Below are 22,778 nucleotides of genomic sequence, written 5' to 3' on the forward strand. Positions count from 1 at the left end.
ACAAAAGAGCATAATTAAAAGGTTAGGTGGCATGGGGAGGGCAGCACAGGTGTGCCTCCAGCCAGAATTCCTGCCATAGATAAGGGAGTGTCTCCTCCAAGTTTCCTCTTTGCCTCACCTCACTTTATCTGCTGACACATTCCAGTCAGGTTACCCATTACTCTGACATCTCCACAGCAAATCCTACTCAGGGAAAGTGAGGCAGGGGAGGCAGTGAGGTTTAGGCTGAATTACGTGGCTCAGCACCTCCAAGTCCGTGTCACTTGCAGAGGACTACAGGCAAATAGTCCTGATTATTTTATGCTTCTGCTCCAATTGAAAAGTATCTTGCCAGCCTAAAGTGAAACTGATATGTGTCAGCAAAAATTGGGGCACTGTAGGCAGGGTGGGAGGAGTGCAGAGTAGAAAAGGATGTTATGGAGAACCCGGTCCAAGGGAAGGTGGCAGAGTCCTTGTCCCCCCTCTTCACTTCCTTGTTGCCCAAGCTAGAGGGACTTGCTGCTGCCTGAGTGAACAGGCTGAGGATGTCTGATGTCTGATGGACTGGACAGGTGTAGCTGGGTCAGCTTTGGAAAGGGTACTGATTTGCTCCAGGCTGCAAATGAATTGTTGCAGAGCTGGACAGGAAGCTTTTCACCCTTCTGTGTGCTACATGGGCCCAGGTGAATAGGATGTTGCTTTATGTGTGCCCCAGAGAGCTGTACAAAGTACCAGGCTCATTAATCCAGGGATCCCAGAGGTGCTGGAAAATCCTGCTGAGAGTAAAGAGGATGGGATTTGGTGGCTGGGCCACCAGCAGATGTAGCAAGGAAGACGATAAGGTCATGGCAGCCAAGAGGAGGCACCAGAGAAGTTAGTATCAAAACTGTTTTAATAAGGACAATAATAAGTGCATGGGATACAGAGTGGAGGCAGAAAGGATAATTCCGTGGATGTGGGTCTTTGGTCTGGAGCTTGTGTTACAGTGTGGAAAGCAGAGGGTGGAGGGAAGCTCATCCTGAGAGCCTGGGTCCCCGCCCTGGAAGTGGGGGTAAAGCTGATCCTGCTGGGTTCCAGTGGCTGGAGCTGGGGGCTTCTAGAAGCCGGTGCCTGCCCCAGCTTGCTGCTGCTGGCTGGTGGAAGGCAGCCCCTTAGGGAGGCTGAGCAACATGGGCTTGCCTGTAGCCTCGGTGGCCTGACTGTGAGTGGCACTTGCATGCGCAATATGTGCGCACACCAGAGCTCTTTATTCTGCTCTGAAATGCTCCCTGCCAAAAGCAGCCGGGTGGTGGGTGAGCTGCGTGGGAGCAGAGTCTTGCAGCCGTGGCCCAGCATCTCCCCCTGCTGCACACCCCCTCCTGTCCCAGAGAACAAGGGGGGTCCTGTGAGGGTCCCTCTGGTGACCTCAGACCCCGAGCATGCTGGCTCCACACCATGGCACAAAGGCGCTTCTGTGAGGGTCAGTTTGCAGGCAGGGCAGCGTGGGGGGCAGCTCATTCCAGGGTGGCTGTGTCGCCCAGGGCCACTCAGCAAGGGACATTCCATCGTCCACGCTTACCCCTGGGAAGGGGTGTACTGGGAAGAGGGGTGTGCGCGTGGTGAGTGGGGATAGGGGCAAGGATGGAGGCACAAACCTCCTGCCACCACCACGAGGATGGTGAGACAAACCGAGTGGCTTCAGAGGAGGAGTCTCCTTGTTCTGAGGCAGGGGGAAAGGAAGAGAGTTTCAGGATCTGAACTGCAGAATTTGGTGACCTGATAACCTGCCTCTGCCTCCAGCCAGCCAAGAAATTTCTTCCCTTCCCACTGAGTGGGGTTGGGATCAGGAAGGAAGCCACACTGAGTGATGCCCAGCAGCAGGAGGCAAGTGGAGAGACCCCTGCGATTATCTCTGTGCATGCTCTCACCTCCTGAACACTGAGCACACAGCTTTTTGGGACAAAGGGAAAAAGAGGAACGTCAGGTCTTTGCCTGCCCCTTGGGTCCCCAGCTGACCTCCCCTAGTAGATAGATGTGCTATACTAAAGGGTCTTGCACTAGCTGGAGCTGGGGAGATCTCCATCCCCTATGTGCCAGAGCTATTGGTGGGAATACTTCTGGGAGGGCACCCATGCCAGTGCAGGCAGTGCTTGAGGGCTTCAGGGGGTATGTCCCCAGACATGCTGGTAGGGTCAGGCCGAGGATTGGGAGAGATGGCACTGTGGAGAATGGGATGGGGTAGGAAGGAGTTTGGGGTTTCTTTGGCACATGGGAATGTCTCTTTGGTGTCTAATGGCAGTGAGGCCGGAGAAGAGGCATGATGCCTGGCACTGCAGTGCTCACTAGCCATCTGCAGCAGCCTGGCCCAGCCCTAGGGAGCCCCTCAGGAGACAGGCTCTCTTCCTGCCCCTCTCCAGCCTGCCCAGTGTCCCCAGCTTGGCAAGGGGGTCGCCCACTGCATCTGCCGGTGACATTGGCACCTGAGGGTGGGGCACAGGGAGGAGGGCAAAGACCCCATCACCAGTGTCTCTGGTGGGGCCTGTGAAGGGAGGGATGGCCATTCACACCTTGACTTCATCATCCTCTTCCTCCTCATTGGCATACTTGAAGGAACTGCTATGCCCGCCTCGGGCACCAGTGTAGCTTTCCTGCCGGGTGGAGATCTTGGTCTCCTCCTCCTCCTCCTCTCCTTGATTCCAGCTGGCCTCGGGGGACTGGCTCTCCCTTGTCACTTGTGACCGCCACAAGATGCTACTGGGGCTCTCCCACGGGGTCTGTGTCCGGGCCTGCCGGGGACCCTCGCCCTTCTCTGAGCTCCGTGGGGTGCTGGTCCCACCGTAATGGCGGGCCAGGACCTGGGTTGCTCGATCAAATTCTCCCGCCTCGATGGTGCAGTCGTTCCAGTGCCCCTGCCATGGGGTCCCTCTGGGCACTGCTCCGGGCCCCGAAGCCCACACAGAGTCCGCTTCAGCACCTTCGATGGCATGTGCCTCTCCGTTGGCATGCACTGACAGACCTGGCAGTGAGCTGGCCCCTGACAGGTTGCTCTGCCTGGAGTGGTCCCAGAAGCTGGATGTTGACTTGTCCTCTTCGTGGGATGCACTCGCTGCTGGAGGGACCCTGTCCTTGGTCCCCTCACCACACAAGAGGTGTGGGCCATCCTCCCCCACCTCATTCCCATTGGTTTCAGAGAAGCTCATCACCTGGAGAAGCTCGCTCATCAGGGAGGGCCCCAGGTCCAGGCGGAAGGACAGTAGGGAATCTGAGCGATCCAGCTCATCTTCCCCAGGAAAGGTGCTCTCTTGGGGCTTTTCCAAGCGAGGGACACGAGGGATGGTACAAAACCCAGACTCCAGCCCTGTGAAGCAGAAGAGATGGTTGGTGAGGGGAGGGGACAGCTTGGTGGGAGGAAGCCTGCCTTACTTCTGCAGGGACAGGGAACACTGCCACCATGGTGGCACAGATCATGCTCCTGTCAGTGGCACTGGCCTCTAAAGGACAGGCCAGTGTCTCTGTGGACATCCCCAAAGCTCAGAGTGCAGCGGAGGGTATCCAGGTGCACTCTGGGCTTGGTAAGATGGCAGTGGGGGCTGAGCCAGGCAGGTGGGACCAGGAGATGGCAGCATTGCCTCAGCTTGCCTTTCCCTCTGAGCCAGGCCACCTCCCCCAGCTGCTGCAGGCCCCCCTAGATCCAACCCCCCAGCCCCGAGACCTTCTGCTCCAGACCTCCCTCCCTGGGGAAAATCTGAGCCACAGCTCAGTGCTGTGAGGCTGGAGAGGAGCCACACAGCTGTCCTGTCCTATCCTTTCCACAACCCTTCCCTAAAGGAGACCCTGGCTGTCAGGGAGGATTGTGGGCAAGGTGGAGAAGGGGGGATGGAATCCTGTGAGGAGCAGCACATGGAGTTGTAGAGGTTGGCACTGCCAGGCAAGGGGCCATGTGGAGGTGGGGAAGGCCAAGACCATGCCTTGACCTTGTGATCTTGGAGTGGGCATTGCTCCACTGTCCCAGCACCTTCTTAGCTTCCTCAGGGAGGCTGCTCACAGTAAAGGTGTAGGGCTGGGGGTAGTTGGGGGTCACCGCCTTACAGGTACTCCACACAGCTTGCCAGTTGTGTGGGGCTATGTGAGAGAGGGAAAAACAGAGAAATCATCCATGCCCCACTTTGGGAGACACCCTGGGAAGAGACCCTCCAAGGGCAGAAGCAAGGATCATGGTTCAGAGCAAGATTAGGGTTATCTGCTCACAGGGATTATCAGGACTTGGGACTCTTAAATGTTCCATCTCTCCTGAGAGCCTGAACTCCCATCCCTCAGTGGGGAGGAAATTGAGGCATGGAGCAATGAGAAGGGCTGCAGAGGATGCACAGTACCTGGGTGCCAGCCTCTGCCCCGTGCTTCACTCACCATAGGCCTGGTGCGTTTTGGAGAACCTGTTCGATGCGCTTTTGAAAGAGAACTTGCTGGTCAGGCCATGTCCACCGCCACCGTCATACATCCCCTCATTGAGCTGCGGCAGGGAGATGGCATTCTTGATGATGGGCGAGATGGCTGGGGGGGCGGGCGATGCCCCCGCCTGGCCCCCACTGCCCCGTCTCTTCAGTGGCATCCGGCGGACGTGCCGCAGCGTCCGGGCAAAGAAGTTGTTGGCTTTGGCTGTGTCAGCCCCGCCGTGGTTGCTAAGGAAAGAGGTGTCCCCAAAGACGTCCCCGCCGCGCCCCACGTGCATGGTGTGCCGGAAGTCCCCCAGTGGTGGGCTGATCATGTCCGGCGTCAGCTCCGACTTCAGCCGCCGCTTGCCATGGGAGCCTGACACCCAGCTGAGCACTGGGAGCTTCCCCAGGCTCATGTTGCGCCCTTCACCTCACCCTTGCCTCCGGAAAAGCCCCAAAAATCTGCCCTCAACAGGCTTCCAGCACTGGGGTGATTTGTCACATCCCCGACCTCCCCATTGCTTCTGCCCAGATGCTCTCGGGGTAACAGCTCATGTCACTTTGGCTTTCAGCAGGTTTCCTGCTTTTCTTCGCTATGTCGCACTCATGAAATCACCCTCAGGGGGTACTTCCTCAGTGGCGAGGACAGTGATAGCACGGAGGTGTCCCCAGGGAGTGTCTGGGTCAACCCTGGTTCTGCGGAGGTTGCTGGAAGCTGTGTCTGGCCGTGGACTTTAGGGGTTAATCCTCTGTCTTCTGCCACTGCTGGGAGAGTGAAAGCCAGTCACAGAGGAAACAGCAGGTGACGATGGGAGCTTGGGGTGGACTGGCAGGGCAAGTGCGTTGGTCCCCTTGTTTCCCACCTAAACAAGGTAAGAGGATAGTTAAGGTCTTGGAGAGGATTTTCCCAGCCATATTGACTGAACCCCCTGAACTGTCTGGAGAGGTTAAAGGCAGTATATAAGACAGTGTGGAGGTTGCTACTGGCTGTACCCCTTGCCCGGCCTTCCTTTTTGGAAGGAAGAATAAGGCTTTCCTCCAAAACACACAATGCTCTCCCTCACCTCTCTGACCTCCCTTAGTGTGCCTCAGTTTCCCCCATCTGCAAAGTAGCTTGGCCAGACCCACGCCACAACACAGGCTGAGGATTTCCCTCCCAGGCAGAACCTCCCAGAGCAGTGCCCTGCCCGGCTGCCCCAGCTCCTGGGGCAAGAAACCTCTCCCTCCTTTTTGCTATTCAGATGAACCCTTGAGGAGAGGGTGAGGCCTGGGGACTGTGTGCTTCTCGGGGAGGAGGAGTGGTGGGAAGGAAAAATGCAATATTTGTATATTGCTTTGTTTGTCCTTCACTGGCTGGGTCCCCAGGTGCTGGGCAGACATGCTGGAGAAGCAGGGAGCTCACGGTGTGGGGAAAGCAGCTGCTTTGCAGGGAGGCGAAACTGAGGCATGGCAAGGGAGGTGATTGCTCAAGGTTAGAGGAGAAGGTGGGATGGGACCCTTCATTCAGGCAGGTCCTGGAGGCACTGAGGAGCAGGCAGGAAGCAGCAGCTGGATGGATGATAGCAGGACGATGACTTCCCCAGTCAGTGAGGAGGACACTCGGGCAGATTCCCCGTTGGTGTGTGTGCAAGCGGGAGAGAGTGGGTTGGGGAAAAGAGAGGATTTGGATGAAGGGAATCTCCGAGTATCAGCACTCTGGGTAGCCACCTGGGGACATGTCCCTCCCTGGGGTCAGCTCTGGGGCCAGGGGAAGAGGATGGAGCTGGGTCCCTCCAGCAGGGTTGATTTGGAGGACAGCATGACAAAGGGTGATGCAGGAGCCTCACATCCCTTGATCTCCATATGCTGGGACCCCCATTGCTGCATGGCTCTGTCTGTCTCCCCCTGCCATGTTGCCTGCCTCTCCCGTCTGTCCCCATGTCACCTCAAAGTAGCCAGGCAGTTCCAGGTTGGCAAAGGCTCTGGTGAAGGGGAGTCCTGGACACGAAGTTGCTTTCCTGGCTGGCTACACATGAGTTTGCTTTGCCCTGGCCTTGTTTGCTCACCCGGGGCCCCTCTTATCTGCCAGGGGTTAATGCCTGAGGAAGGGAAAACAAACCTCCCTCAGCAGCACCCAGCACCATTGGCTGCCTCCCGGGGTGGCAGTGGCTGGTGACAGCAGGGCAGGTTGGATTCCTGCTGGTCCCCAGCTCCCTGGCTCATGCAGCTCATGTCTTCATCCTGCTCACAGAGGCCATGCAGTGCTGTCTCACAGCCACGACATGGCAGATGGCAGATTTGGGGTTGGGAGGATGATCAGGAAGCTATTTCCTCTCTCTGGCAGAAGCCCACCCATAGCCACTGGATCAGGGCTCTCCTGGAGAGCAAGGAAACTACTAGGGTGGTCCCTGCAGCACAGCGGGGGTCTTGGGACCACAGGGAGAGAGATGCAACCCCATTTTTGAGCTGTCCCCAGGGTCTCCCAGGAAGGCACATGACCCTGGGAGAGGGGATTAGGCGAGCTACAGCCCTCAAGTTTTCCTTTCCCTCTGCACATTAGAGCCCCTGAAAAACACAAAGTGGGGACTGTGCCCTTCAGCCTGTGCTACAGTGGCCAGGGCTACTCTAAGGGGTGAACTCCTCTACTCCACTCCAGGTCCCCTGTACAGCAGAGCTGCCCTGCAGACCCTTACGGGGGACATCACACCTTGGGATGGGGTGGCAAGGGAATGAGCGATATGGAAGGAGAGCATTTCCTTACTCCCTGTCTGGACAACTATTGAGTGGGGAGCTTGGTGGAGGAGAGTTTCTCCTTCCTTGTCCCTTGGTCACCACAGGGAAGCAAGCCAGTACCTGGCCCCTGGCTCTCCTTGCCTCCTGGCAGGCAACAGGCACTGGGAGAGGAGGGAGGGAGGAAGGGAGGGAGGGAGGGAGTGAGGCAGCTGGTGCCCAACCCTACCTGGATGGCAGGTTTCTGGCAGGCCTGCTGGGCTTTTTCTCCTTCCAATCTCCCCTTTTTCCTCCTTCCCTCTGCCCCTGGTATGATTCCCTAAAGGCTGTGCCCCTTTGAGCCCTCCCCTTCACCCAACCAGACTCCTCTATGCCAGGGAAACTCGTGATTCTGAGGGCAAAGGGTGACCTGTGTGCTGTCCTTTCTTCCACTGGGCAAGGGGACCCTTCTGCCTGGCCGTCTGTCTGTCCAGGTGCCAGTGCTTCCATCTGGCAGCCCTCCGTGTTCACCAGTTCCCAGCAGAAAGCCCACAGCCCATCACGATCCCCCCTCTGCCCTGGAATCCTCTCTCTGGCTCTCTCCTCGCCTCCTCTGGGAAGCCCCCTGCCCTCAAAGACCCAAGACCAGCACCTCCTCCTCCTTGCAGCCTGGCCTCCCCCATTTCCCCCCTGAGTTCAGCTGGTTACCACTGGTTTTCCACTAGCCGGGAATGTCCTGAGCTGTTCTGCTTGCTGGGAAGAGCGGAAACCAGAAAGGGGGGGAAAATAATCCAGATGTCTAGTTGGCTGGAGCTGCTGAAAACAGCCTCTTCCCTCCTCCTCCTCTCCTTACACCCCCCTCTCCCAAAGGGGACATACTCCAAAAGAGGGTGAGTAATTTGGGGTGGTCTCAACAGTGGGAAGAGCGGGTGGAAATGGTTGTGGGTGGCCAGGAAGGCTTTCCCAGCCTTTCCAAGTGCCGAAAAACCTCCCTTTCCCCGAAGGAAGGGAGGTAGAGGTTCCCCTGTTGGGTGACTGCTCTGGGATGGGGAATACCAGCAGGGGCAGGCTTTTGGGGAAGGGCGAAAGGGGCTTAGCTGGCTGGGCTGGGCCTCTTCCAGCTTCCCTGGAGCCGTGCCGGGCAGTAGGCAGACAACTAAATCCAATTCCTGTGCTGCTGGCTGCTATATATATACATAGTGATATCTCTCAGTATAACCAGGATATTTTTCCAAGTAGACATACTGGGACTTAGAGGGAGGTTGAGGCTATGAAGGTGGGAGTTTCCAATCATCCCTTCCCTGCCCTCTTACGAAAAAGTGCTCCCTTTCTTCCTCCATGCCCCCGAAATCAGGGCGCCACGAGCCTGCAGGGTTTTGAGGGGTATCCAGAGCAGAGTTTGGGAGGCCAGTGTCCTGCTGCCTTCCCCCACCTGTGGGACCATCTTCTCACCCCCTTTCTTTCATGCCTCTCCCCCCTGGCCCGCGTCCCCTCTCCTCACTCCCCGTTTCCTGTTGCATTCCTGCTTTCTCGTCCCTTTCTTTTTTGCCATCCTCTCCCTTTCTATCCCCTTGCCACCCTCCCTCCGCGCCCCCTCCTTCTTCCCCCCGGATCTCCCCTCTCCAATCACCCTCTCCACCCTTTTCCTTCTGCTCCCAACACCTCCCCCTCCCCAGCTCTACAGACTGATGAATCAAAACTTTCAGGATTTACCTCTTTCCAACCGGAGTTATTATTTTCCCCCGTCCTCCAGACGAAAAGTTGCGAGACACTCCCCGTGGGCCCCTGTAACTTGCTCCGAGGGTTACTGGTGCTGAGTCCTGGAATGGAGGTGGGGGGAAACGGGAGGCATGTCCCCCCTCCCTTTTCCCACGGCTGTCCCCCCACGGATGGCTCTCCCAGGCTGACGCCCTGATGCCACGGGAGAGAGGGAGCGAAGCTGGCGGGGAGGGGACGTGGGAAGGAGGAGGGCGGGCTGCAGCACTGCCGAGCCAATCCTCGACTCCGCAAGAAGACCAGAGAAAATGAGATTTATTCCAGCTATCCAGGACAGAAAACTTCAGGAACTTCTCTGCCGCTCCCCTCCTCCTCCCCACTTCCCCAGTGCCATTTCCCGTCTGCCGGCATTTGCTGCCTCCCGCTCCCGGGCGCCCGCTTCAATGGGTTTGGGAGGAGGGGGAAGCCCAGGTTTCTGGCTAAGCTGGTTAGGGGAGCCTGGTGGGGCGCAAAGGAAAGGGCTTTGACCCCTCTGTGTGTGTGACCCTTCGGCTGTCACATAGGGTCATCTCATCCCATATTGGACAGAGGTCCCCAGTGTCTGTGGGGTAGTAGTGCCAGTCAGGACTGGGGTCTGGGGGTGGGTGGTCATTCCAGGACCTGTCGGTAGCGCTGTGTTGGGTTTTAGCAGGATAATAGCCTCTCTGAAGGCCGTGTGGGCCGGGTTGGCATTTGATACAGAGTCAGGACAAGTGTCACAGGTTTGGGACAAACGTCATATCAGTGGTAGTGCGTCAGACCAGGGTGAGGGGGTGGTAACGGATAAATGCAAGGAGATGCTCTTTGATGGCACCAGAGAGAATTTCTGCCCATACATAGAACACCACATCCCTCTGGCATTTTGCTACATCCATCCTTGCTGGTCACAGGGCAGAAGACCTTATAAGTGCCTACAAGGGACAACCTGCTGGTGGATGTGGATTCACCAGTGCCATCAGTGACCCTCACGGTCTTCAGAAGAGACTCAGTGGCTCTGCTGGGGACAACTTGTCCAAGCACAGGCACTTATTCAGGGCCCTTTGGAGGAGAAGGGAGGTGTCTCTGCTGGTGAAGGCGAGACAGGACTTGTTGGGGTTAAGTAGGGCCTGGCTGAAGGGATGACAAGATGTCTGCAGAGGAGATGTCAAAATGGAGCCTGGCCTCTTGCTGGGCTCAGGTGGCTCGTGCTGGGGTGCCCAGGCAGGAGTACCTTATTGCTCAAAGGTTTGCTAAGTAGTAGCAGGATTTTGGCACAGTTCTCAGCCTCTCAGCCTCAGGCTCCTCTTCTCTGAAACGGAGGTTGGGTTTTCTGCCTTCTGTAGAAGTCTTCCCCATTAGGAATTAAGAGCATATGGACTGTGCATGTTGGTGGTACTTTAGTGGGTCTATGTCTTGGAGGACAATGGGAGCTCAGATCTGATGGGATGAGCTCTGCCATTGGCAAGGAAGGGAGAAGAAATCATGACCTGCATCTTTCCTGCTTGTCAGAGGTATAGTAGGCATCCCCTCCCCCAGGTCCTGCTCAGAGGAAGCTAATAGGGGTGGTGGGAGAGGCAGGAAAAGACCCTTTATTTGGGTGTCCCCCTCTGCCCTACCTGCCTGTGCATCTCCCCCAACCCTGCCTGAGGAGCTCCCCCTCACTGCCCTCACCTCCATCCTCATACCCTTGCAGGAGAGGCTGTGTCAGGGAGCAGAGCCCAGCGACAGCAGCCGTCTCCGCTGGGGAATGCAGAACAAATCTTTTCCAGATGGGACAGGGGCCACGTTCCGCTTCTCGCAGGGCGGTCGGCTCTCCACTGCCTCCTCCTCCTCCTCCTCCTCCTCCTCCTCCTCCTCACTCCTACTCCAAGCATCTCTGTGCTCCAGGCCAGGATGGGCTCCATTTCTATGAAAGTAGATGGAAATCCCCTGTCTTCAGCACTCTTCCCCAAACCTGTGATCTTGTGGCCATACCAGCCAGGCTCTGACTTTTGTCCTTCTGAGTCTAGACCTGAAGTGCCTTGGAGACCTCCAGGTCTCTGTACCCATCCTGGCCTCTGGCTGCTTGGTTACACCGATACCCCCTTCCTTCATATACAGCTGCCTGGAACACGAATCTGTCCAGTCCTGCCTCTTGGCCTAGTTATCCACCCTGGCTGGTAAATGAGAAGTGGCTGTGAGCCTGGACAGTGCTGCAGAGCCACTGTGCCCGTCATGTGTGCCCTGGGCAGGAGCTTATTCCTGGGCCCCTCCCAGCTCAGCTACCTCATTTACCTGCAGTCACCCCAACCTTTCATCCTGTCTGTAACCCTAAGCCCCAGGCAGCAGTACCAGTCTCACCATTACAGTGAGACTGGCCACTGGGCTTATCATGGAGCAGACAAGTGACCCAGCAGCTTTCCCGGATGAGGAGGATTTGCTTTGATTACCACAACATCAAAGAGTGGGCTGTGCAAATTGCATCCCCTCCTCTTCCCAGAACTCATCCCTCCGACGTGGGGTTGAGGTCTTATGGGTGTGTGAGTGTGATGGGGATGGAGGAATGGAGGAATGTGTGTGCATGGGGTGGGGCTGAAGTCTCTGCCCCATACATCCTGGTGCTCAGTCCTTCCTCCTATCTCACTTTGCAGTCGCTTGTGCTTGCAGACCCAATGCCTGAAGGAGGTTGATGCAGGACTCCCCTCCAGTGAAGAAAAACCCCACTTCTCCCTCTCCCCAGTGCCTGAGGGGAACCGAGGGAAGGCAATGAGGGCATCCCAGCTTGCAGATGAGGTCAGTGGGAAGGGGTGCCTTGCTCAGTGCACAAGAAGCAGATATCCTGTTGCTGCCCAGGGTCTCCGGCTCATATTTCCTCATTAACTGAGAGCGCTGCTTGTTTGTGAGTGACTTCCAGATGTTTCCATTCTCCTCACAGGGGCCGTGAGTGAGCATACCATGTGGGTATGGGAAATACTGCCGGCAGTGGGGTGGGGGACAGACTCCTGCCATGATGGAGAGGGGGCTCTATAGGGCTCTCTTGTCCCGCCACACATCCTGGTATGGCCTCATCCAGCTCCCCTCCACCCTGGTGCTGTCAGGTCCCTCCTCCCTGCTCCCAGCCCGTGGCCCTCAGTGCTGCCTCCAGTCTGCGTCTCGCTGCCCTGGGGATGAGCTGAAGGCAAAGCCAGTTTAAGGGTGAGCAAGCCAGGGTGGTGGCACGAGGTGACACCTCAGGGCAATGGATAAAGTAAGGCACTCAGCGTCTTGCCAAGAGCATCTCTGGTCTGATGCCAGCTATGGCTCTGTAGGCACTGGATCCCTCATGCCCTATAGTTTCTTCTCCAAGATGATTTCTCTCTGGCAGCATGTGCTGGGCCTGGTTTAGCCCATTTTTGAGGCTGTGGATCCCCCACACTCTGCCTGCAGCCTTTGAGATAACCAGTGAAAGGGATCAGAGTAGTCTTATTCCCAGCATGCTTGAGCTGCACTGGGGAAGGAAAGCGGGTGGATTGTCATGAGCGCCACCAGGCAGGCAGCAGCATTGAGTTAGACCCACTCATGATAGGAGAGGGGTGGATCAAGCTCTGTAAAAGCCCATTTCTAATTTTCTCTACTGATTCCTCCAGCTCCCCTCCCCTGTAGCAGTAGGAGGCTGAAGGAGTGGGATTGACCACGTCCCGCTTGTGGGATTTGCAGAGGGGGAATGCATGCTTTTCCCCAGGGAGCTGGGCTGGGAACTCAAAGTCTCAGGGTTTGCCAAAGCCCAGGAGGAGGTACAGATGAGTTCCCAGGCTTGCTGGCGAACTGCCTCCCTCCCTCTGCCCATCTCCTCCTAACCCAAATGTTTTCGTCTTTCTTCCTCCCCCCACACTTCCCAACTTCATCCTGGTATGCTAATCCTGTTTGCTGGCCAAGAATGTGGGGTGCTGTAGGGGTGTTGTGGGTGAGAGGATGGAGGGACAGACCCAGGACATACCCTGATCTATGTTCCCCCTCCGACTTTCCCCTGAGCACAGAGGAGAGGGAAGGGAGTTTGGGATGTGGCTGGGAGGGGAGGGAGGATGTTGTATAAACCAGAAGCAATCCAGGAACAGCTGCCTGTGACCTGGAAACACCTCTGTGATTTCAGGTTCTAGGAAAGGAGAGGTAAATATATATTTATATTTATATTTATGACGTATATAGACTACATATCCCTAGAGCACCCTGTTTCCCCCCCACTTGATTCTCCAGTTACTTTTCATAGACCTTATGAAAGTTTATGCAGGAGGGACTGGGGAGAGGGCTTAGATATCAATTTGGTGCTTGGAGAAGCAGCTCTGTGTGCAGGTGCATCTGGGGGTCACTTTGCCCTCCCCGAAATACGTTCCTTTGGCAGGATAAGAAGGGGGAGCACATCTGCAGGAGTTTAAAGTCTATGCAGGCCTGGAGGGAGCTGGGAGGTTGTTGGGACTGGGAGAGAAAGGGGGAGATGGTGAAGGTAGAAGGGATGCAGTCGGGAAGGAGGAAACACAGGGAATGGAGGTGAGGAGCAGGAGACAGGCCCTCTGAGTGAAAAGAGCCTTTTGGAGATGAATTGTGTGAGGAGGTGCTTTGGGGAAAAGAGGAGCTGGGAGATCTCAAAGGAAGGGAGTAGGTCCCAGGGCTGGTGTGGCATGGGAGAGGGGATGGTCGAGGAATGGGGTATGCATCCATAGAGCAGAAGGAGAGTGGGATACAGGGATGAGGAAGGGTGCGATGTGTGAAAAGAAGACGTGGGGATATAGGGAATGAGGGATGGGAATGAAGAGATAAGTCGTCCATGTTGGGAGAGGGGGACTATGCTTGGGGAAGCTGCCTTGGTCAAAGGGAAGAGGCGAAAACCAGGGGAGTGGTTGGATACAAGGCCTGGACAACTCTTTCATCATAACGATTTTGCCTGTCCATCCAGCCTGTGTATTTTTGGCCCACGGAAGGAAGGGGGTGGGAATGCAGAGGGAGCTAAAAATAGGGGTGTCCCTGCCCATTCCCCCAAGGCGGGCATCCGTCTGCCTGCCTGCCTGCCTGTGGGGTTGCTGCGGGATCTGGAGGAGGGGAGCAGGTCCAGCCTCCTCCCCATGGCGTCTGGCTCTGCTTTTGTTTGTCTCACAGCCCTACAGGGACAGGAAGAGGCTGCGGGGCTGGGGAACAATGGCTCATTCTCTGGGAGTCTGCGCCTGCCGAGGAGCGATAGGGGGGACGTGGGACAGTGGCCAGAAGGCAAGCACAGCCTCCTAATGCCACTGCTGCAGGAGTTTTTACCCCAGAAGATGATGGGTTCCACTGGTGGGATGCAGGGGGACCTTCCTCAGCCCATTCCTCTTCCCCAGATTCAAAACCAGGTTCCTGTGCCTGGTTGGAGAGGGAATGAGAGGCTGACTCTGGTGGGTGCACTTTATGGAGGAAACAACGGAGGCAATGCCGGCAACTCAGAGAGCGGTGGGAGCATGTCTCCAGCTAGCACTGGGAAATGCACTGTGTGCAGCCTCTCCTTGAGCCTGTGAAACCTGGAGTGTGGTTGGAGCTTGCATCCCCCAGTGGGAATGTCCCCAGCTGGGGTCAGGGAGGTATTTATCTGGGAGCTGTACTGTGCCTCTGTCCTGGCTGTCACTGTGCTCCCTGAGGCAGTGCCAGTACTGCTAGTGGAAACTCTCTCCATGCCCCGTGCTCCCTGCTGTCTGGGAGATAGCCAAGGGGAATCGATACGTGTGCATGGTGGGGGGTGATAAATTCTTTTATCCACCTCTTTCTTCTCTAGACCCTCCTTTTGTGTCAGTGTCTCTCCCGGATGTTAGATCTGACAGCATGGTGCTGGAAACACCGCAGGGAGAGTCTCTCCCCACACTTTTCCAGACTTGCTAGGGGTGAGAGGGGGTGGCATTAGCACCTGAGGTAGGGGAGAGGTTAGGACATATTTTGCAGGAGGTGAGCAAGGAGGGGACAGGAGAACTTCCCTGTTTCCAACCCCCTGTTTTCAAGGTCTTGGTTACTTGGGGCTGAATGCTTGCCAGGGCTCCTCTTGTTTACTCAGCCGGGGAGCTGACACATCCAAGGTCTCTGCTGACTCCACTTTCCCACATGCTGCTGGCGGGCGCATTCCAGGGCAGAGTGGAGATCAGCGCAAAGGCATACCAGAGGTTTCCATCTGGGATGCCATCCCCCCTCCCTGCTCTCCCCAGGCATCCGGCACCTCCTGCCAGGTTGTGAAGAGCGGGCATCACATCTGGCCAGCTTCCTGGGTCTATACAAGCCAGGATTGGCACAGAGCCCAGTCATGGATGTGGACCCCAGAAACAAGGACCTGCCTCTCAAACTGAATGCCTTCAGCAAGGCTCTGTTCTTCTTTCTGCTTCCCTCCGCAGATCTCAGTCCTGTTCCCCATAATGACCCATGGGAGATGTGTGGAGGGGCAGGGGATACCTGTCTCAACTTAGAGGGACCTGGGGGAAAGGGGTAACACCCTCCTAGGCAGCAGTCCAGCTTTTCCATTTTAGGACAGGCACGTATTCCTGCAGCTGGGTTTAGCAGCACTGGGCTCTGCAGCTGCAACCTTCTCCTTCAGGCGCCGGCTCTGGTCCCTCCTGGGCAGCAGCCCAGACTCAGTGTGGCTGCCTTTGGTTTTAGGAGGGAAGGCCACAAAGCTTTCAAAAATAAGCTTGGTCCTCGCCCTGTCATTTAGGGTGGAGGTTTCTGTCCCAGCAATGCTCCCAGCTCTACTGGGGCAGCTGGCACCTTTGCCTCCTCCGACCTCGGGTTGCTGCTGTCAAAGGACCGCCATGACCTTTCCTTTTCCCCCCCAGGCCGGCTCACAGAGGCCCCTTTACGCCCAGCCCCAGCGTCTGGAAGAAGGGGCCTCGTCTCCCTCCCTGGCTGCCACAGGAAATGCGGAGCCTGGAGGTCAGGGGCCAGCCAGCAGCTCCTCCCGGGGAGGCCAAGCAGCCCAACACTGGGGCTTGCATCATGCGGCGCCTGCCAGAGAGGAGGGGAGGGAGGCAGAGCCATGGAAGGCGGAGGGAGAGGGCCAGGCTCTTCCTGTTTATGTAACTACCAGACCCCCAAGAAAGGGAAAGGACTTGGAAAGCTCGATGCTCTTGGGCGGGCTCCAGCAAGCAACTGTCTGTGGCTCTTAGCCCAGGGATCGCATCTATGGGGCAGGGTGTGACTTCTTCCCAGGGGAAATGGGCATCCAGCTCCAGGGAGGGCTAGAGTTACATTCTTGGGCCTTGAAAACCTCTGGTGTAGAGGGGAGGCTGCAGTTAGCTTCCTGGGAAGTGAGGAACAGCTCCTGCTACACCCCAGGCTTTGATTCCTCCTGTGGTTGTCTCTGACTTTTGCTGATGCTGGTCTCTGTGGGATGGTCTGAAGGGCGAAAAGCCACTCAGCCCAAGACAAGGAGGTAGCTGGGTATTTTAGCTTTGGGACAGAGGAATGAGGAGCTCTGGGAATGACAGGCATGGAGAAGTGCCTAGGGGAGGGTTACAAATCGAAGCCTGTTCAGCCACAATGGCTCCAGCACAGATCCCATGCAGCAGGCAGAAGGGCTGCAAGACCTCCCATGTTATCTAGGGTCACATCCTGCAGGGCATCTGGTGTGGCCTTGGTGGTATGTAGAAGAGGAAATGAGATCCAAGATGCTATGCTCTTGTCTATACCTCTGGCACCTAACTGATCTGGCTTAGGTCACATCTGTACCAAATTTGTTGCGTATCAGCTTTGTAGTCCTTGGCCCACACTGAGCATAGGTTGAGGGGTGCTCTGTGCCACCTCTAACAGATGCCCTGGAGGACACACCATTAGGCAACACTTACAGGAGCAGAGGGAAGTTACAGTCCCTATGCTGTCCCAAAAGTAAGCCCAGGCCTGGCTCAGTGCAGCAGCAATCTCCAGTCAGCTGTAGGATAAGAATAGCTGGGCCCAGTGTAGGTCACAGAATCATAGAATGGTTTGGGTTGGAAGGGACTTTAAAGTTCATCCAGTTCCAACCCCCCTGCCATGGGCAGGGACATCTTCCACTAGACCAGGTTGGTCAGAGCCCCATCCAACACTTCCAAGGATGGGGCTCCACTGCTTCTCTGAGCAACCTCCTCCAGTGCCTCACCACCCTCACAGCAAAGAATTTCTTCCCTTATCTAACCTGCCTTCTGTCAGTTTGAAGCTATTCTATGAAAAGGCTTGGGAAAGGCCTCAGCAGTCAGGAGTAAGGAGCCCTGTCAGGTCTGCGTGGCAGGAACAGGCACAGCCCTTGGCTCCTCACATCCTTCCCTTCACAAGGGCTCCACTTTAAGGCCACGGTGACCGAAAGTGTTTGAGCTTTGCCCAACCACCTCCTTCCCCACGGGGTTTGATGGTTGGGTGGTGCCACCCTATGGCCCTGGTGCAGTGTTACAAGTGCTGGTGGCACTTGTTTGTTCTTTGCCCTCTCCAGAGAGGCTTTGTCCTGCTAGCATGAACTCAGCTCTTTTCCCTGTCCGTGTTCTGGACACGTTTGCTCTCCAGTCAAGGGCAAAAGGTTCTGGTGTAGTCCCAACCTACTGAAACCCCAGAGAATGCTCAGCATGCCTCACTCTCTTGCCACTGCATTGCCCTCCAAGGGCAGTCAGGTGTTCTTGAGACTGGAAAACCACCAAACTTGGGCTGGTTGCCCAAACCATGAACTACAAGGTCAAGTTCACAGGTGAACCAGGATCTGCTCTCTGGCAGTGGCTGCTGGAGCTTTGATGTACTGGAGACTGGAAAGCCAACATGCCTTCCCCCATGCACCACTAACCCGTGCCCTCAAAGCTCCAACTATTGTAGCAGAAGGGAGTATTTTGGGACTTCATTTATGTTGTCTGTTGCTTTATGGAGCAAAATTTGCTGGTAAGTCTGAGAGAGCAGCAGCTTCCTTCCCTGACACATGAATCCTGTCCCTTTCCTTGGTAGGGCACATGTGTAGTCTAATGAGTGTTGTGGGATGGCCTACCTTTCCTCCATCAGCATCTGGCCAGTCTCAGCCTGACAATGACTCAGGGAACTCTGGCAGCCAAACACCCTGGGGCATGCTTATGTACCAAATCAGGAGAGGAGACATACAGGACTTTGATCATCACAGAGAACAGAAAGGGAAGATGGAAGTGGTGCTTTCTCTCTACACTTCTTCCTTTCCCTCTGTTGAAGCTGTATGAGGGACCAGAATATTTTTGAATTGGGCTGAGCGGGGCTCCCAGATGAGCAGCTAATTCCTTGGTGGCAGTAACAGAGTCTCAGTTCAGAGTGTTTGCAGGATCTTTATTCTCAAGACCTTTTTTTCCAGGGTAGTGATGAGGTCATACTGTGATTAATGCTTTGGATGTTGGTTTACATGCAAATCTGCCCCAAAATTTTGTCCTAAGAGGTGTAAAACACTTCTTACCTCATATTTCTCTTTGACGTCCCAGTTTCAGAAGAGGCTGTGTGCAGCATCCAACAATTGGGTGAGGTTGGTGTGGTCACATCGACCTCTGGTGGCTGCAGCCTCGGCATGCAAAAAAGCACTAAGGAAAACGGGGCGGGTTTGATGAGCTGCTGCCTGCTGCAGTTGAAATGCCGCTGGGTTTATTGCTTCTCTAGGCTCTAGCCTCGTCACATTGCCTCTTGGACAGTCATTTGTTTTCTTCCCAAAGCAGGTGTGATTTACCCCATCTTTGTGTGTACGTCCTCAGTCCATGTGGTTCTCCTCCCTGAGAAACAAATTCTGCTTGAACATACACTATTAAAATACAAAGGCGGGTCCTTTGTTGATGAGCTGAATTCAATCCTGGTTTCTAAACAGTGTGGGTCATATCTGGAGACAATTATATCTGGATTCACAATGAGCAGTGAGATGGACTCCCAGCTGACCCATGTTCTGAAGAGAGGGGGGAAAAAAGCTGGGACCAATCTCACGGGGATAATGCTTTAAGAATAAGGCTACAGCCTTATTCTTACAGCAGGGCTGAGGTGGCAGCCAAGCACGAGCAGACTTCCAGGCTCAGCCCCACTGAGCTGGAGCCCCTTTGCCAGGGCTAGCTGGGCAGCTTTGGAGTGAGAAAGCTCATCCCAGTGACTCTAATCCTGTCATTCTGCTCTAATTCAGGTCTTCCTTGCCACCCTGAACACTTCTGATGCCCTAATGAGGAGAGAGATGTGTTGCCAATACCTTACCAAAAAGCTCCCCCATGCTTTTGCCTCCTGTAGCTCCAGGCAATGGGTGTGTTCATGTGGTGAGGGGGAGGAATGCTGAAGGAAATATTTGCTTGTTTTGCTATCTCCACACACAGATACATGCATTTCCTTCCTGCTATGAAGGCCACTCATTTTTTTTCGAGGGGAGACCTCATTCCTCCTCCCTTCTGCAGTCACCACTGTGAAGGGAATAAACCACTCTCAGTCTGCTGCAGCACTCTTACATCTGCTATGAAAAGAGAAGGGAGAAGAGAGTCAAAGTCCTTGCAAAGGTTGTTAATATAAACATTGAGTTTGATGAACGTCATTAGGAAAAGGTTGGGGTTTTTTTCCATGTGCGTTAACTAATCTGGCGTGAAGCAGCGTATGAGCCGATTAGATCAGGCTGGAGCTGATAATTCTGTTTCACAAGTTCTTTTGCGTTTTTGGCATTTGTTTTTATTTTACACAGGAACAGAAACTGTTGAGAGTTTTTTCACTGCACCAAATTGTGTTGTGACAGCTATTGCAGGGTGGAAGTTATTATTGGGGGATTATTTCAAACTTGCTTCCTCCAGCTGACTTGGGAGATCACCCTCAAGACCTTAGCAAACCTTCCTCCTAAAACTTCATTGGACAATGTAAGTCCTTGCAAATCACCAGGCTGCAAGAAGAACAGCGTATTTTGATTGGGAAAAAAAAATGACCAAGCAAGGAATGTATGGTTGAAGATGTTCTGCCTAACTCACATTATGGACACTGTGTGGGTAGGCAGTACCACAGTAAAGATACTGTGCTTCCCAAAACCCGGGGCAAGACTTTACAAAGCATCTAAGCTCAGCATCTGTAGCTGCAGCTTGAGCTTTATACTGACGGCATTTTAGCCACACAATCAGGAATTTATTGAATTCCTTCCCCACCCTTCCTAAAGCTGTTTCCAGGAGGGGGCAAACAATGCAGTACTGTAGCATACCCAGCCCTGCTCTGCACAGAACTGGCTTGCTCACCTTGGAGGGATCCCACTGACCTCTGAGTGCCATCGGTCAGCCCCACACTGCAAGAAGACCCAGCAGCCTGTCACACTCTGTGGGCCACTTGTGCTAAGCACTTCCTCTGGTGGTGGAAAGGACATGGGGCTCACCATTTGCTAGCTTGTTGTAGGTTTCCTGTGTGAGCTGATGTGGCTTGGAAAGTTTTACCAATATGACTATTTTGGATAGGACTTGAAAAAAAGCAACAAACCCAACCAACAACCCAACAACAAAAAACACACCCAAACACACCAGTGACATTCCTAGTGTGAACTCAAGTGTGCCAGCACAAAAGTAACTGCTGCTGGTAAAGCTATTTTGGAAATGTGATACCTGGCTGTGAGCATGTACAGTCTGATGGGACTGTGTATCTCCAGCAAACTGGGGTTGTCTTGTACAACTGCAGCTTCCCTACAAGGGGTGAGCTTTGTATCTCTGTGCCTCCACACCCTGGCCAAAAAACAGGCATGGAACATATTCTTCCTCTCAGAAACTGTCTGTCTGATCTGTTGGAATCAGCTACCCAGCTCAAAGCCTTCGGGGTGGTCTGCTGGCTCCTAGGTTACCTGCTGAGCTCAGAGACTCTCCATGAAGGAGAACAGCTCATGGAGCTTGTAAGAAAATATAGGACATTAGTCATTTAGTCAGTCTAAGGACCTGTCCTTATTGAGGTACCATTCAGTTACTAAATTATTTATTTTTTCCTGGACTTGGATATCTAAGACTCTTCTGCGGGCAAGCTAGGGTAAAGATATTTCTTTAGCAGTTCTTGATGTCGGACCTACTCTGTCTGATGTCTGAGTGCTCTGAGTCATAAAGCATGGCAGCCACTGCCTGTGGGGTCAGAGTGGGTGGAGGAAGAGGATTTCTTTTTCCGTCAGCCTTGAGTTTGTCTCTCTCTGTGTGAATGAGAGAAGCCAACTCTTGCTTTGGGACTTTTATCAGGATTGTGAAGATCTTATCTTCTATCACCACATAATACCCTGTTCAGGAAATCTTTTCACTAGAGAGGAAGAGAGAGAGACTGGGGGTTGTTTGCGAGAGAATAACTAGCAGGCAAAAATTGACATGGCCTGAGTCAGAGCAGGTTCCCAACAGGCAGCCTTGCTTGTACTTGCTTTTGATCTCTCAGCTGGATGCTTCTGGCTGGAGACAGGAGCTGTGCCCTGCTGCTAGTGGTCCTGAGTCAGCATGTGCTTTTTGGGCACAAGCCGTGCAGTGCTGAGCTTACAAGGGAGGGGAAGGGGCCGTTAGGGCCCCTTGCAGGGGGGTGTGAGTCAACAAAAAATTCATATGCTCGAGGTGTCAACCAGTGCCTGTTGGGATGGGTGCCATTCAAGTGCAGTTTGCTGAAAGCCCCACGTGCGCGTGTGTGCCCGGTGTTTGCTCAATACCTGTGTGTATTTTGCAACAAAAAGGCCTCGTGCTCCGTGCATCGCACAGGTACACTCTCAGTTCCTGTGTGGTGGCTGTGCTTGTTCTTGGAAAACAGCACCGGGAAAGGGTCTTGCCAAAGCCTCTCTTCCCTCAAATCACCTTACTGAAGCTGGTGCAGGAGGCTTGTGGGGACCTGAGGGGATGCATCTGCCACTGACCCTGGAGGAGAAACAAATAAAGAGGTTCAACTTGGGTGCAGCAGGAATCCTTTAGGGAAAGGGGCCCAGTTCATACCTCAGGATTGTTACAGACTCCCCTAACTTTCATATTTCTTCACTTATCTGAAGGAGGGAAGATTTCCATGCCAAAGTGGGGCCTAGAAGCTGCAGTGTTGGGATGCTGAGGGCACCTCCCTTTCGGGAGTTTGTTGGTAGGGGCAGGAGCAATATAGGGCTCAGCAGTACTCTGGGCTACCCTGTGGGCTGACCCAAAGGCTGGGGAAAATTGGGGAATTCCTACTTCTTATGAGTTTAATATTGCATTGTGAATTTCTTCCATAGAGCCTACACTGTCTGTCCTGGCCACTGAGGTTCTGACACAGCTGAGAGTGATAACATGAGAGTGAGACAGGGTTGCTAGAGAAAATTAAAACCACCTTAGCCTCGAAGGGAGGGGCATATGATGTTGGGACTGGCCCATGGTGTCCAACTCCATCTCTCCAGAGCCCTCTGTTCCAGTGGTATGAACAGATATGAGCAACTGAGTACACAGCAGGTGTGGAGGTTACTCTGTGCAAACTCTTTGGGATGCTGTATGGACACACAGGTCTACTCCTGGAATTGCTGTGGCCACTTGGGCCAGCATAAGGCTTTCCAGCATCCACCCCTGGCCTGGGGAACTCAGTGCTGGGTCAGGCTGGAGGTTACAAGCCCCTGCATGCCCTGGAGTACATCTCCCTCACGCTGCCCCAGGGTGCCTCCACGCCCAGTTCCACCCACGGACCCAGCTGAGGACTGGAGCCAAAACCTAGCCTGTGGGACCTTTTCTTGCCCTGGATCATGCTTCTTTCCACCACTCTCAGTTTTTCCCCTTGCTTGGATCTCCCCTTCATCCAGAGCCAGCCCTACACCTGGGGTGACCTGGCTACAATTTCTGGAGCCCCTGAAGCAAAAAAAGCCCCTTCTCACAAACATCTTCTCTGCAGGTAGAGCTGGGGGTGGTGGGGGGTGGATGGAGGGGGGGGCTGGACCTTGCCCAGAGAGCCCCCCATCCTGCCCGGGCAGAGCCCCGGCCAAGCTGGTCACCCCCTTCCCCCGCCGGTCGGTCGGGAGGTGAGGCCGGGTGAGTTTCGGAAGAGAAGTGGCTGGCGAGCCACATCCTTCCGGGGAGCAGCTCCATC

General features: G+C 54.8%; 1 protein-coding gene across 2 annotated transcripts; it reads right to left on the reverse strand.

Moving 5' to 3' along the window:
* Window positions 1–853: 853 nt before the first annotated feature.
* CDC42EP1 (CDC42 effector protein 1) lies at window positions 854–9,093 on the reverse strand. Of its 2 annotated transcripts, XM_027879480.1 has the most exons (4): window positions 8,793–9,093; window positions 7,330–7,491; window positions 4,366–5,254; window positions 854–3,316 (listed from the first exon to the last, which is right to left on the reverse strand). In XM_027879480.1, exons 3-4 carry the CDS (start codon window positions 4,805–4,807, stop codon window positions 2,520–2,522), a joined length of 1,239 nt encoding a protein of 412 aa, XP_027735281.1. In that variant the 5' UTR covers window positions 4,808–5,254; window positions 7,330–7,491; window positions 8,793–9,093; the 3' UTR covers window positions 854–2,519. The 2 variants fall into 2 exon arrangements, with proteins under 2 accessions (XP_027735281.1, XP_027735280.1); XM_027879479.1 differs by lacking the exon at window positions 7,330–7,491.
* Window positions 9,094–22,778: the final 13,685 nt, after the last annotated feature.

This window comes from Empidonax traillii, unplaced genomic scaffold, assembly GCF_003031625.1.
Source record: "Empidonax traillii isolate 1590-97213 ecotype Southwest subspecies unplaced genomic scaffold, ASM303162v1 scaffold55:size2822071, whole genome shotgun sequence".
In the NCBI taxonomy this organism is placed as follows: domain Eukaryota; kingdom Metazoa; phylum Chordata; class Aves; order Passeriformes; family Tyrannidae; genus Empidonax; species Empidonax traillii.

Excerpts from the sequence above, each read along its gene's own strand:
- CDC42EP1 (XM_027879479.1), bottom strand. The coding sequence starts at position 4,807 with ATGAGCCTGGGGAAGCTCCCAGTGCTCAGCTGGGTGTCAGGCTCCCAT. Across the intron at positions 3,317-4,365 it reads CAAAACGCACCAGGCCTATG|GGCTGGAGTCTGGGTTTTGT; the intron begins GTGAGTGAAGCA and ends TCTGCTTCACAG.